Source organism: Gymnodraco acuticeps, unplaced genomic scaffold (assembly GCF_902827175.1).
Source record: "Gymnodraco acuticeps unplaced genomic scaffold, fGymAcu1.1, whole genome shotgun sequence".
In the NCBI taxonomy this organism is placed as follows: Eukaryota; Metazoa; Chordata; class Actinopteri; order Perciformes; family Bathydraconidae; genus Gymnodraco; species Gymnodraco acuticeps.
Genome location: NW_022990513.1, coordinates 3,068,587 through 3,082,888, shown reverse-complemented (window position 1 = coordinate 3,082,888; position 14,302 = coordinate 3,068,587). Strand labels below are relative to the sequence as shown.

The window sequence follows — 14,302 nt, the reverse complement described above, 5'->3', positions numbered from 1 at the left end:
TGAAAGCACTGCCTGCTGACCAATCAGAGCTCAGTGTGCGGAGTTTAAAGCGATCAAGTCATATTACAGGAGAAAGGAAATACAGAAAAGCTGCCGTCGCAGGAAAGACGGCCGGCAAAAATCACCGACTGTGTGAACGTGAACATTAATAGAATATCACCTCCCATCTTCAGAGCAATCTGACTATTATAACATTAGCGTTAAGAACACTTACCACATATCTACCACAACATAAGTAACCGGATCAGAGTAACATTAAGTACAGTCCGCGGCATATCACTTAATGTAGCCTATCATATATTTTCTTATCTGAGTCAGCTGAGCCGTATCTAGCCGTGCAACACTCACAGTGTCACATGGGCCTACTGTATGCAGAAGTATTATTTTAAGCAACACATTAAGTTGACGAAACACTCGAGACAAATGTAATTAAAGTCAAATCGTGTTTTAGACGGGGCAGTGATATCATAAACCTGTTAATGTACGCATTCAAACACTTTTTCTTTTGCCAGCTGTATTCACCTTGCAGGTGCAACTATGTGGCTTTTATCCTGGATAAAGTGTTTAAGTCATGGATGTTTAAAGTTTAACTTCTTCATTTTTGACTAGTATTACAGTTCACTTTTCATTCAGGAAGTATGACGCTGCGCTGTCAGTACGCTTCTCCATGTTTGTGATTGGTCGAATGCTCCAAATACCACCCCTCTCATGTGAACGCGCACCTAACTAGATAGGAAACGGCTGGCTTGAGCGATCCACTTGATAACCAGTGTCGTAGTACAGTTTAGCGAGAGCGCGTATGTTTTGGATTAGGCCAACCGGCTAACTCAAACATATCCAGGTTAGGTTGAACCAGCTTCGTAGTATAGGCCCCAGATGCTACTGACCATGCTACAGATGTTATTGCAAATTCTACTGCTCCTCTACCACAACCATCAGCAACAAGTGGACATGGAGAACTACATGAACTACATGTTGCTAAATCCACCGCGGAGAATAAACAGAAGGGCAACCACGGCAACCATGCTCGGGTGGTCTTCTTCGCTGCTTTTGGTGTATTTTGTGGTGGAAGTACAGCGCCACTTACAGGCCCGGCAAATGTACAACAGCGTCTCCAGCGGGTCGAGGGTCTCGTCTGGACGGACAAGTTTCTTGAGCCGATACCGTGTGGACGGAAGACTTTTGTTGATATCGACTAAGGTTTGTTTTCGTCTCCGTGTAAACGTAGCCTGAGTGTGTTGATTGTTGACTGCTCGGTTGGTTGACTGGCTCTGTTGTCATTGTGTCACCATGGAATTACTCTTTCTCTATAATATTATTTTTCTGGGATTAGGAAAACACAAACACACACTCATAGTGTTTATTAGCCTTAACTCACAGAAACCACCACAGGCAGATCAGCTGATGATGTCATGCATTGCTCTGATTGGTTGGCCCTGACTTCCTACTCCCCCTCCCTCTCCCTCTCTTCATCACCCTGCCTTCTTCTCTCAGTCATCCGCCTCTATTCAACAACACCATCTCTCTCTCTCTCTCTCTCTCTCTCTCTCTCTCTCTCTCTCTCTCTCTCTCTCTCTCTCTCTCTCTCTCTCTCTCTCTCTCTCTCTCTCTCTCTCTCTCTCTCGCCTCCTCTTTCTGTCCCTCTCCTTTCCGTTACACTCTGCTCCTGCCAGGAAGATGATGCTGATGCTGATGATGTGACATTGTGACCAGCCAATGCCGATAGCAGGAGAGTGGGGAAGGGGTGTGTTCAGAGGCTGAGCTTGTGTGTGATCGATGCTGCTGAGGAGACCGCAGAAGAAGAAGGAGAAGAGAGAGAGGTAGAGGAGGGTGGGGGAGGCCTTGTCCGAGCTAAGGAGCGCCAGCACTGGCTTATTAAAAGAGAAGAGGAGGAAGAGGAGGAGGGAGGGAGAAAGCTGTCGGATGTTAGAGGGGGATCAACCTGTGCTGTCATGGACAAATATCGACCAAAGAGACCCACCACCCTGGCTCTGTTCCCACAACGGCCACAAGCCGGCACCCAGGTAGGAGTCTGGGAGGATCCCTGCTCTGAGACGGCTACAGTGTGTGTTCATGTGTGTGTGTGTGTGTGTGTGTGATCAGGCAACTGTGGCATCAAGTGAAAATGAGTTACTGTGTGTGTATAAGGATAACATTGTATCAGTGTGTGTGTGTGTGTTTGTGGCAGTGGGTCAGTTTCTGAAAATGGATGAACTCTAGCTGTACATTTCCTCAGTTAAAAGGCTCCTGCATTGTGTATTGGCGGCAGTATTCCTGGGAGAAACACATCATGTTTGTGTATCCCCCAGTAGGTGGGCAGCTGGGAGTTCATTGGCTTGCTCAAGGACACGTCGACTGACTGGCTGTGTGTGGATTGACCCTCATTGCGCTATTAAATAGGAGCCTTCAAGCTGTTCTGCCATCTTGTGAAATACACATGTGTAAGGATGGCTCAGTTGTTACAGAGAAACAGAAGAAGAGGATAATGCAAAGCCAAGTCAAAAAAGGTCTATAAAACAAGTCTGGATGATAGTGAGGTTCCTGGCTCAGTGAGGATGGTCTCTGGAGGGGGCCAGCAAGACTGAGTGGCTCTCACTCCGCAGTATATGCCTGTGTATTCCTTTAAATTAGCTGCATCCTGTTTACTGTGAGCAGATCAGAGCAGTCTCTTACCCTAACCTGGGTTTCCATTCAGCATCAACATCCAAATCTCAATATAGGGAGGTGCTTATGTCCGTTGCAACATCAAATAAAATCAGTGTTGTTGTCTCAATACTTAGACAACAGAAATATGGTGTTGATTTGGGCAGATATTAAACAAACTATACTGATAAATATAGACATGTTGCATGTAGAATGAAAATGCACAACTTACTGTTGAGAATTGTAAGTTTTGTTCTCATAGCTAAATACTGGATAATATTGCCGATGGCCAGACACATTTGCATTTATAGAATCTTAAAGAGAGAACAGAAATGTGTTCAAAATGTCTCATCTGCTCTGTGTTGACATTAATAGCTGATGATCTTCATTCTCATACACCTATAAATGCATAAAGTACAAGCTTGTTATGTGTATTTCTTATTAAACAATTTAATTGGATGATTGACAGTTTAATGTTATTTAATATGTTTCATCATAAAACAGGAAATATTGAAACATGACAACAATAATCAAACCCATCCACGGACTGTTGCTCCTAATAATCTTCTCAGTGAGCAGTCAGGTGTAGAGCAGGCTCAAGGAGCTTTTTTGTTTTGCTCTTTCAGAGTTAGTGGGTTAAAGAGCTAAAAGAGGGCACTTTTAATAATAATAATAAATAAACATTTATTTTTTACAAATAGCAATACATCGGCATCTGTAACTTTTATATATATATATATCAGTGGTGGGCCGTCAGGACCAGCAAGGCCTTCTCTGGCCTAAACACTATCAGAATCCCTGACTAACCTCATATCGTTTTTACATTAACATGTATGAATGATTTCTAATAGTCTGTTGTCTTCAGTTCATAGCTTTTCTCTGTGTTGCTCTCGGTTGCGCTGCATCCAGTAATGGTTGTTAATGTTGGAGATTTTATCCAATCATATTTCAGTCAGAATGTGTTGCTGGGTCAAAGAGATGTTTCCTGAGGCCTTCAGAATCAACAGTGAAGGTCTTGTAGCTTTACAAAAATGGCAATGAAACTGTTACAATGACCAATCAGATTTGGAGTGGCGTACGATGACGTCTGCATTTTCACGTCCTCTGATTGGATTGTCAGAGCTAGTGTATAGTGTATAGCATGTGTAGCAACCGGTAGTGACCTGCTAGAAAATGGCGTCTGTAGCGTCCTTAGCAACCTATACAATCTAAATCGTTTTTCTGTAAACATTAAGACCCACAATGGCTGACAGCGGAGGAGAAATTGATTTGGTGAAGCTAGCAAGTCTGTCGCAGCCCAGACTTGGAGTACTTGAGGCCTGGACTCGGACTCAAGTGCCAATTTTCAGGACTAGTGACTCCATATAAGGAAATGAAACAACCACTTTATAAAAGTTGACTTTGATCCCCAAGAATTAATAATATTATATATTTATGGCCCATCCCTAATAAAATAAAAGTCATCCAGTAGAGTGAGGGTTTAGTTATGTCAGTGGAATGTTAATGTCTTTTCAGTTTCTATGAATTTTGCAACCACTAAATAAAACGTTTTTATTTGTAAAGCAGCTCTTTGAAGGCAGTCTTGGAACTCGACCCAACCTGGATGATAATAATAATATTAATATTGATAATAAGCCTTTATTTGTATAGCACCTTTCATACAAGAATTGCTGACCAAAGTGCTTCACAGCAGTTATATAGACAGAATAAAAGCAATGCAGAAAACAAAAGGATAAAAGCAATGTAAACAATAACAAATATTGATTGATAATAACCAAACCAACAGCTACATTTAAACAAATATATCCACTCAGATGACTCAGACTTGTGAATCGGACTCAGACACGAACAGAGGCAATGATGACTTGACTCAGACTTGGACTCGGACACGAGCACAGGTAATCATGACCCAGACTCGGACTCGACTCAGACTCTTCTTGGGTGACTCGGACTCGGACTTTATTTATTTTATTTTAATCGTTTATTTGTCAGGGACAATGCACAGTGATGAACACTTAAAACGTAAAAAAAATTGTCAAGCGTAACAGTGCCAGATTTAGCTTTGAGCTAATTTCCATCCGCACATAAAACATTTAAGAAAAGGACATTTTACAAACATAGCAAAAACAAATACATGATATGCAAAAAGTGCAAAAGAGCAAGAGCAGCATACACAAGTATTTACCACATGGCAGTACAATGTAGCAGCAACGACATATAAGGTGCAAGAAAAGATAAAAGAGCTACCTAAAGTGCAGGAGGAAATACCCCTGTGTTAAAGTGCATTTAGCGGTGATTGCACGTCTGTTTGTTGCTCAACCATTCTTTGAGTTGACCTTTTAAAACTGTTCAAAGTGGGACAATCCCGTATCTCAGTTGGGAGGCTATTCCACAATGAGCTGCCTTTAACGGAGAGGACATTTTGTCCAAAAGTGGTCCGTCTGCGATGGACTTCACAGTCTCCTCTGGTTTCTGACCTAGTGCAGCGTCCAGTGTGTTTTCTGTGGATGAATTCCCCTAAGGGAGGGGGGGGGGGGCAGTCCATGTAAACATTTATAAATAAAACACATACTTTTAAAAGACTTAAAATGGTCAAAACTCAATAAATTGTGTTTATCAAGGATGGTACAGTGGTGGTATGAATAAGGCTTTCTGTCAAACACCTTGATAGCTCTCTTGTACAGCTGTTCTATGGGTTTCAGGTTTGTGGCACAAGCAAACGACCAGTTTGTCAAACAGTATTCAATGTGGGATAGAATCATACAGTGGAGGTATGACTTTGCAGCATTGACAGTTAAAGGAGACCTATCATCCAAAATGCACTTTTGTACGTCTTTTATACATGAATATGTGTCCCCGGTGTTCCAGGGAACTCACCAAGTGTCAGAAAACACAACCCTCTCTCTTTTCCTCCATACCCAAATCTCTAAAAAAGGGGCTGCAACGGATCTGATACAGACTGATCCAGATTTGAACACTTTACTGACGTCAGGACGGTGGCGCTACGGCTATTGGTCAATTGTCCACCTATCAGGGGAATGAGAGGTTGGGCCACGGCCGGCCATTGTCGCTCGAAAGCGCTGGAGACGCTGTAGTACATATGCCAGGCCTGTAAGTGGCGCTGTAGTCTGCCACAAAAGCAGCAAAGAAGACTTCCCTTGCATGGTTGCCATGGTTGCCCTTCTGTATATTCTCCTCTGTGGCTCTTTTTCTCCCTTTCAAACCTTGGAAAGTATCTAGATATTCCTGTCCTAATGCCAAAGTAACTGCCAACTCCCCTCTCCTGCAGGGGGGCGTAGTCAGCTGCAGCCCCCTGCAAAAACAGGGCTGGAAAGAGCAAATAGAGCGAAATGAGGCATGGCTAAAATGCAGGATCCGTTTGGTATTTTGAAAAAAGAACTATATTTATATACTTTATATAGGTATGGCCCTACAATATATGTTTCAAATATAGCATGAAAGGTCCACTTTAAGAAAGGTCTCAGTTGTTTAAAATGTTGCAAGTTGAATTTAACGGTATTGGATACTTTCTTAATATGTTTCTTAAAAGTCAAGTTCGAGTCCATTATAACTCCAAGATACTTGAAGTGCGGAACTAGTTCTATTTCTGCTCTGTTTAAAAACACGTTGGATCCTTCGATTTTGACTGGTCGTTTACTGAACATCATGCATACTGTTTTTTTTGCATTTAACTGTAAGCAAATGTTGTTCAGCCAGTGTTGAACCTTGTCCAAAGCATTTGAGAGACAGGTTGAGATGATTTCAGTGTTTTCCCCCTGTACAAAGATGACCGCATCATCGGCATACATTTGCACATTCAACTCAGGACATACATTAGGCAAGTCATTAATGTACAGTGAAAACAATAATGGTCCAAGAATGGAACCTTGTGGAACCCCAACAGGGTTCACAAGGTAGGGGGATTTGGCACCGTTCGATAAGTAAGATTTAACCCAATGTATAGAAACTGCAGAAAAATTGAAATGCGTCAGCTTTTTAAGGAGCACTTGGTGGTCAACAGTGTCAAAAGCCTTCCTGAGATCAAGGAAGACAGCACCTACATATGGGCTTGTGTCCAACATACATTTAACCTTTTCCACAAAGGCACAGTTAGCTGTCTCAGTGGAGTGGTGAGCACGAAAACCAAACTGCATTGGGCGGAGTGGAGCGAAACCTTTGTCTAAATGTTTGGTGATTAGTTTTGACACCCATTTCTCAGCTACCTTAGAGACACAGGGGAGGATGCTGATTGTTCTATAATTGAACATCATTGCCTTATCCCCAGATTTAAAGATCGGTGTCACCGTGGCCACCTTCCAGGATGTTGGAACTTCCCTCGTGCTGATAGATTGATTCACTAGCATAGTTATTGGTTTTATTAGACCGTCAATATTTGTCTTTATAAAGTTGGTGTCTAAATCATCTGCATCCCTAGCCTTAGAACCTCTTAACCCTGAGATTATATGTTTCACCTCAAAATCTGTGATTTCCTCCAGGTCAAAAACGGGGTGTATCCACAGTCGGGCTAGGTGAGACCTCAGATGGCGGGAAGAGCTTTGTGATGTCCAGAGCACTATTTATGAAATACTCATTTATACCTCATTCACACCAACGGTGTTTCAGGGCTGGTTCGGAGCTGGAGCTTGAAAAGCACCGGGTTTTCCTGTTCACACGGCAGCGGAGCAGCCTCTTAGCTCCGGAATCCGGTTCGTTTCAAGCACCAAAACATTGTCCGGCCAGAGCAAAAGCACCGCATACGTCACGCTTACGTCGAGGCGGGGGCAGAGACAGGATCAACTCCTGAACAACAACAAAAAGCCTGCGTTTTATCCAGTTTGTACACAAGGATGGAGAAACTTAACAAGAGTTTCAGTGTTTCTGCCATAGACTGTATATATAAATGTTTCTGCTCATGGTGAAGCAACGTGTCTGCGTGTTAAGGTGGAACCTGAGCATTCACGTTGATCACCTCTCATTATAACTTATTATAAATCTATAAAACTATAAATATTAAACTTTACTTCACGTGGTCATTTGAGAACAGCTGTTACATACCTGGGTGAAGGTTACAGTTCATTTAAATGAAAGATACAACGTTACTCCACACTCATGGTTCAGTCCACCTTAAGAAATAAGACCGACCTCGGAAGCAGTTGTGTTTTAAAAAAACCTTTATTGACACGAGTACACTTTTTTATAAGAATATAACTAAACCACAGAAATGACTCCGGAAAAGCTGCAGATAGAGCCATAAGAAATTAATGCAACTGATTTCATCCGCGCGGTTTGGCTTTATGAAGCAGGCACGCAAACGGTTACGTCATGACGCAAACGATGACGCAATGACGCATTACCAGGCGGTGTGAAAAGAGCCAGAGCTAAACCGAAGAACCGGTTCTGAACCTGAAAACCTCTAGCACGGAGCTTGAACCGGAGTTGCGTTGGTGTGAATGAGGTATTAGAGTTGGCCAACATGGCAGGGTCTTTTATCAGGGCATCATTGATTTTTAATTCTAATACATTATTTTCCTGTTTGGTATGTTTACCTAATAGTTTATTTAGGATTTGCCAAACGTATTTACCTTTCGCACCTTCAATTATATTGATGAAGAAGTTCGCTTTGGCCTGTCTTATTGTTTGTGTTACCTTGTTACGAGCATGAGTGAATCTCTGTCTATCAGTGGATAGTCCGGATTTCAAGCTCTGCTTCAATAGTTGGTCTCTGGATTTCATGAGATTCCTGCACTGTAGATTCAGCTAGGGAAGATGATGTTCCTTCCTGTCCCTAAGGCACCCTCTCATTAAGAAGGAAGACATTGCATCGCTAATTTGAGATATGAACAGATTACTGTTTTCACCAATGTCTTCAGAGGACAGAGTGTCTCCCCAAATCAATAATTTTCACTGCCTCCATAAAATGTTGTTGCAGGTTTTTGGGGACGAAGCGAGAACCCAAGGCAGGGGTTTTAGGTGTGGCCATGAAACTTTTTTTTGTGAGTTTCCTGGCAAAAAGAACAAGATTATGGTCAGAAAGACCAGTCAAGAAGTTGTAGGTTTTAACTATTCTGTCAGCTTTGTTTGTAAATAATAAATCATAGTCTTGGAGGTTTTGGTTATTCTAGTCGGTTGATCTGATTTGAGCTGTATTAAGTTGTGATTATCCCTGATCTGTACTAGACTTATACTAGAGCACAGGTAATGATGACTTGGACTCGACTCAGACTCTTATTGGGTGACTCGGACTTGGACTCATACTAGAGCACAGGTAATGATGACTTGGACTCGACTCAGACTCTTCCTAGGTAACTCTGACTTGGACTTGAACTCGAAGAGTGGGTTATCGAGAGTAAATTGGATTCGAGAATTGGTGACTTGACTACAACACTGTCCCAGGGAAGGGGTTTGGGGATTTTCTTTAAAATAAAAAACATCTATATTGAATCTGACTTTTCTACATCCTACTCACAGGTTTATCATTACTTTGAGAAAAAAGATTATTAATTTAACCCTTTTAGAAGGGAAGATATGGTAATTTGTTCTGGGAATGTCATTTTCTAGCCTGAAACCTGAAAAACAGGCTCGGAGTTTAACAGGCTAACCAAGGCAACGACTAGACACCAAAGCAAATGCATTTTTGTTGTCACTTTATTAAGTACATCTTAATGCTTCTGCTATAGATGATGTATGTGGCTGCAGTGAAAGGAGACTCATTGAATTGTATTATTTGAGTTTCCTGCTTTAGTAATGGCACTCTTTCTCGCTAGATACCTTTCTCTGATGATACGCCCTGTTAGTCTGCGTCTCTGTATAATATTAATGGTTTCTATACGATACAATACGATATTACTTTATTTGTCAGATCAAGTCTGAAATTTGACTTGCGTCAGAGCAGCTCCATGTCCAACATCAACAGACAAATATCCAGACACAAATACATGAAACACAAACAACAAACATTCAACATAACAGCACAATCAGTGAGAGAAAAGCTGCTCAAAGAGCCTTCAGCGTGCAGTTGATCTGGGATCAGCTCTGTGTTTACTGTGAGGATTGACTGATGCACAAAGGAGTGCTTCAGTCTGACTTTATTGAATGGTGGGACCCTGTATCTCCGATTAGATGGTAGCAGTTCATATTCTCAGTTCAGAACATGGTTTGGGTCAGAGAGATGATGTTGTTGGACAGCCTCACTAGGTTGTTATGATGAGTCATAGAGTCTCTGACAGGGTTGACCAACAATCTTTGAGCAGATGTTTAACAGGTGGAGCAGTTTTGATTTTAAAGCTGCTGACAAACATTTGTACCAGGTAGTATTGCAGTACTGCAGAATGGACATGATGACAGATGTAAAGATAGCCGTGACGTCATAATGATGGTATTATGAGGTGGATTAATTCAGGCAAATTCCTCTCATTACCGTTTACCCAAAGTACCTCCCGTAATTCCAGCATGGTTGTTTACCATGAATCATATGGCATGAGTGAAAAGGCAAAGAAAGCTGAGGAACTGGCCAAAGAGACATGTGTTGCACTGACTCCTGACACTGTCTCCACTGGGCAGAGACCAGTGGACGTCAGTGAGAACCATCACTATCTCAGTGTAGTGTTACGGAACACCTGCACCTGTTTGCTTTAGGTGTGGTGGACCATGAACCATGCTCCAGTTTCCTGAAGGTGCACAGGAGTGTGAGGTAGCAGACAGGGTCACCACTGTAGGACAGATCGTTTTTGCAGTATGATAGCAGCAATAATACTGTATAATAATATGCCCTGTGTATCACACATCATACAGAGAGGAATCACAGCGGATCTCTGTGACAGCGGCTTTGTAGATGCTTTAGCTGGCGGAAACATTTTCAGACTTCAAAAAAGTTAAAACAAAATCGGATTTGTCTTACCAGTTTGTAATGCTGTAAATATACAGTTTATACAGTCGAATAGTAGGACATTACAGAAGAGCTAGATAATGTTAGATATTCGCAGCCAGTGAGCACAGTGCTTCTTGGCTAAATTGACATCAATCGGCTGGGGAGTAGCAGGCGGCACACTGCTGCTACCTTCGTCCCACTTAGAGCAGATGTTTTATATACATTGCTAGGTTTTATATACATAGGTCCCTGTAGTATGCATTGGTTGAATGCAGAAAATAGTGGACACATTGGCTGAATTGTAATCTCCAAATCCATTGTTTTATCAGTTTAGATTAGATTGCTCACATTTGACTGGCGAAAAATAAATCTTTGGTCCCCCTATCTATTCCATGAGGTGCATACCGAGAATGTGTGCTGTCCTATAGAGCAACACTGTGAGGAACTGGGACGTGGTATATCTCAGTTTATCTCATGTGATAGATTGATTTGAATTATAAAAAATGTCTTGCATACCCAGATCCTCATTAAGGTGTAGTTACATTAAAGACTACATTTTGATTAAACTTAGGCTAATTTTTTTTAAACTAAGGCAAGATTGAGTATTTGCTGATAATATGCATTTTATTTAGTAATGTTTATTTTTTCATTGTTAGAGTAAGAACAGCCATAAGTGTCTCATGAAAGAGGAACTAAATGAGGTTAAAATGTTAACATAGGTTCAGGAGGATGGCCACGCCTAAAACTCCGCCTCGAACCACGGCCACCCCTATTTATATCCGGAAAAACTTCCGGCCACTGCTTGTCTCCATCCTTCTTCTTTCCTACCTTCAGCAGTCCACAGCAACCCAGCTTCTGCTTCCCTTCCTCCTCTAGCAGCTAACCCCGTAGCAACAGCGCCTCACCCAGTGAGCAGACGCTCCGGTCTCTCTCTCTCTGACCCTCGCAGCGAGCAGATGCTCCGGTCTCTCTCTCTGACCTTCGCAGCGAGTAGACGCTCCGGTCTCTCCCTTTCTGACCCTCGCAGTGAGCAGACGCTCCGGTCTCTCTCTCTCTGACCCTCGCAGTGAGCAGACGCTCCGGTCTCTCTCTCTCCGACCCTCGCAGTGAGTAGACGTTCCGGTCTCTCTCTCTCCGACCCTCGCAGTGAGCAGACGCTCCGGTCTCTCTCTCTCCGACCCTCGCAGTGAGTAGACGTTCCGGTCTCTCTCTCTCCGACCCTCGCAGTGAGCAGACGCTCCGGTCTCTCTCTCTCCGACCCTCGCAGTGAGCAGACGCTCCGGTCTCTCTCTCTCCGACCCTCGCAGTGAGCAGACGCTCCGGTCTCTCTCTCTCCGACCCTCGCAGTGAGCAGACGCTCCGGTCTCTCTCTCTCCGACCCTCGCAGTGAGCAGATGCTCCGGTCTCTCTCTCTCTGAACTTTGCAGTGAGCAGACGCTCCGGTCTCTCTGTCTCTGACCCTCGCAGTGAGCAGACGCTCCGGTCTCTCTCTCTCTGACCCTCGCAGTGAGCAGATGCTCCGGTCTCTCTCTCTCCAACTCTCGCCGTGAGCAGATGCTCCGGTCTCTCTCTCTCTGACCCTCGCCGCAAGTAGACGCTCCGGTCTCTCTCTCAGGAAAAATAATACAAATAATAAAATAAACTTCGCTAGCCAAGCTGCCGGCCGCATCAAGCAGTTCAACCAGGTAACATACCGGGGTGCTCCAGACTCCGAGCGTTACTGCCGCATCTTCGCAGCACGCGCATTCCTCTCTTGCCAATTATGCGGAGCCCCCCCCCACCCGGCCTTAGCATGCTTAGTCAGCTCTCCACCATCTCAAACACCTCACTCACTTTCCTCTCCATCACGCAACGCCTCAGACTTAACCGTCTATCACCCGCAGGGAGGGAGGATGGAACAATTTCAATGACCAAGGCTGCTCTTTTTCTAGCTGCCGCCTCATGCACATCTGTTCTTTCTGCGGCGGTGCTCATGCCAGGAGCACCTGCCCTCACAACCCAACTACATCAGCAGATTGACTAGCACGGCACCTCAGCACACCCGTCAAGATAAGCAACTTAGCTACCGCCTCAGCGAATCATCCAGATAGTCTGTTTACTTTCTCACCAGTGGCTTCACCCATGGTTTCCACCCAGGCATAGCAATACTGCCTGACACATCTCACATCTGCCACAACCTTCAGTCCGCTTTAACATAACCTCACACCTTCGACACCTTACTGGCCAAAGAAGTCAAAGAAGGATTCATGATAGGCCATTCGATAGTCCCCAAACAACCACAGACTCCCCTATGTGCTCCATCTTCTCGACGACTTTCTCACGGTCACTCCACCATCCTCACCCCCCTGCCACGGGCTGAGCACACTCATACAAATATTTTGCAGACCGTGGCATTCCTCTGTCTGAGGAGAAAACCTCAGGGTCTACAACCTCCATTGGGTTTCTAGGCATCACCCTCAATGTCTTTCCGGGCTTCTCTATCCTCAGAGAAAGTACAGCGCATCACTCACCTCTCGTCAAACTACTTACAGGCAGACAGATGCACGAAACGGCAGCTGTTAGCCCTCCACGGCAAACGACTCATATTCACACTCCGGAAAAAAAAACAGATCAGCTGCGAATTTCTTTCCCCATCCACATCTTCTGCCTGAACGCATATCCCAGCCATACGAGCCACTAACCAAATACCTCAGCGCAAGGTACGATGCATACGCAACGCCTCAACACCCACTCTTTCTCACCGAAACAGGGAAAACGGCCACACGTTTCTGGTTCCAGAAACACTTCCACAATGTGTTGCTTATTTTGGGGATATGCTCAGAATATTATTCGAGCCATTCCTTCCGCATTGGCGCAGCGTCCACAGCAGCTAGACCGGGCATCTCTTATCCAACCATCTAGGCCTTCGGCCGCTCGTCATCCCAAGCGTCTCACGCTTACATCCGCAACAATCTCAATGATCTCAGACACGCACACGCTTAAGTCAGCTGCTTTAATCAGGGATGTCCCGATCTCATTTTTTAGCTTCCGATCCCGATATTTTCATATAGGTTCCGATCCGATACCGATATCGGTTTTCCGATACCGATTTCCGATATCACTTTTTGTGTTGGCAAACAGCATTTAATTTCGTATACATTAAGAAATAGACAGGCACCCAAGCTGTGCTCAATAGCTTTTATTCTCTCACTATCACAAATAAGAGCATTTTATTTGCAATAATAATAAAAAAAATCTGATCTTTCAGTTCCCTTTATTCTGTTAAATAGGACTTTGGTTGTTCAAGTTGCCAGTAGTTAGAAACTATAGTATGAATATTCTGCAGGTAAACTTTACTATCCAACATAAAGTACCCTTTACAACTCAAAAGGTTACTCATTTAACAGCAGTAAATACAAGTAAGCTTCACTAAACTTTACTTCTTGGAAGTAAGTAACCATAACTTAAAAATCTTTGCATTAATTGTACACATAAAGTAAACATAACATAACATACACAAAGTTTTGGTTACTTATTTGAGACAACGAGTTTCCACCCTTTTTTCAAGTAAACTGAACTTAATATGTTTCACAGTGTGGGTAATTAAGGGATCTCAGAGACATGTAATCACTAAACTTAAAAATAAACATTTTTACAGTGTAATAGAGCTCCTTATTTCCTCCATCTTAATCTACTGCACTGACTTCTTCAAAGTGTAGTGCAGGTTTTTTTTAATGAAAACCAACACCTGCACCTTATCGGCTGTCAACCGGTTCCTTTTTTCATCAAGGACATTCGACACTGCACTAAACA

General features: G+C 43.3%; 1 protein-coding gene across 2 annotated transcripts in view; it reads left to right on the top strand.

Annotated features, from left to right (window-relative positions):
• Positions 1–1,656: 1,656 nt before the first annotated feature.
• LOC117553250 (C-Jun-amino-terminal kinase-interacting protein 1-like) overlaps positions 1,657–14,302 on the top strand; it is a 97,221-nt gene continuing 84,575 nt past the window's right edge. For both annotated transcript variants that reach the window (XM_034227114.1, XM_034227113.1), the window contains exon 1: positions 1,657–2,024. In XM_034227114.1, coding sequence (XP_034083005.1) covers positions 1,953–2,024 — 72 coding nt within the window. In that variant the 5' untranslated portion in view covers positions 1,657–1,952. The remainder of the gene's footprint in view (positions 2,025–14,302) is intronic.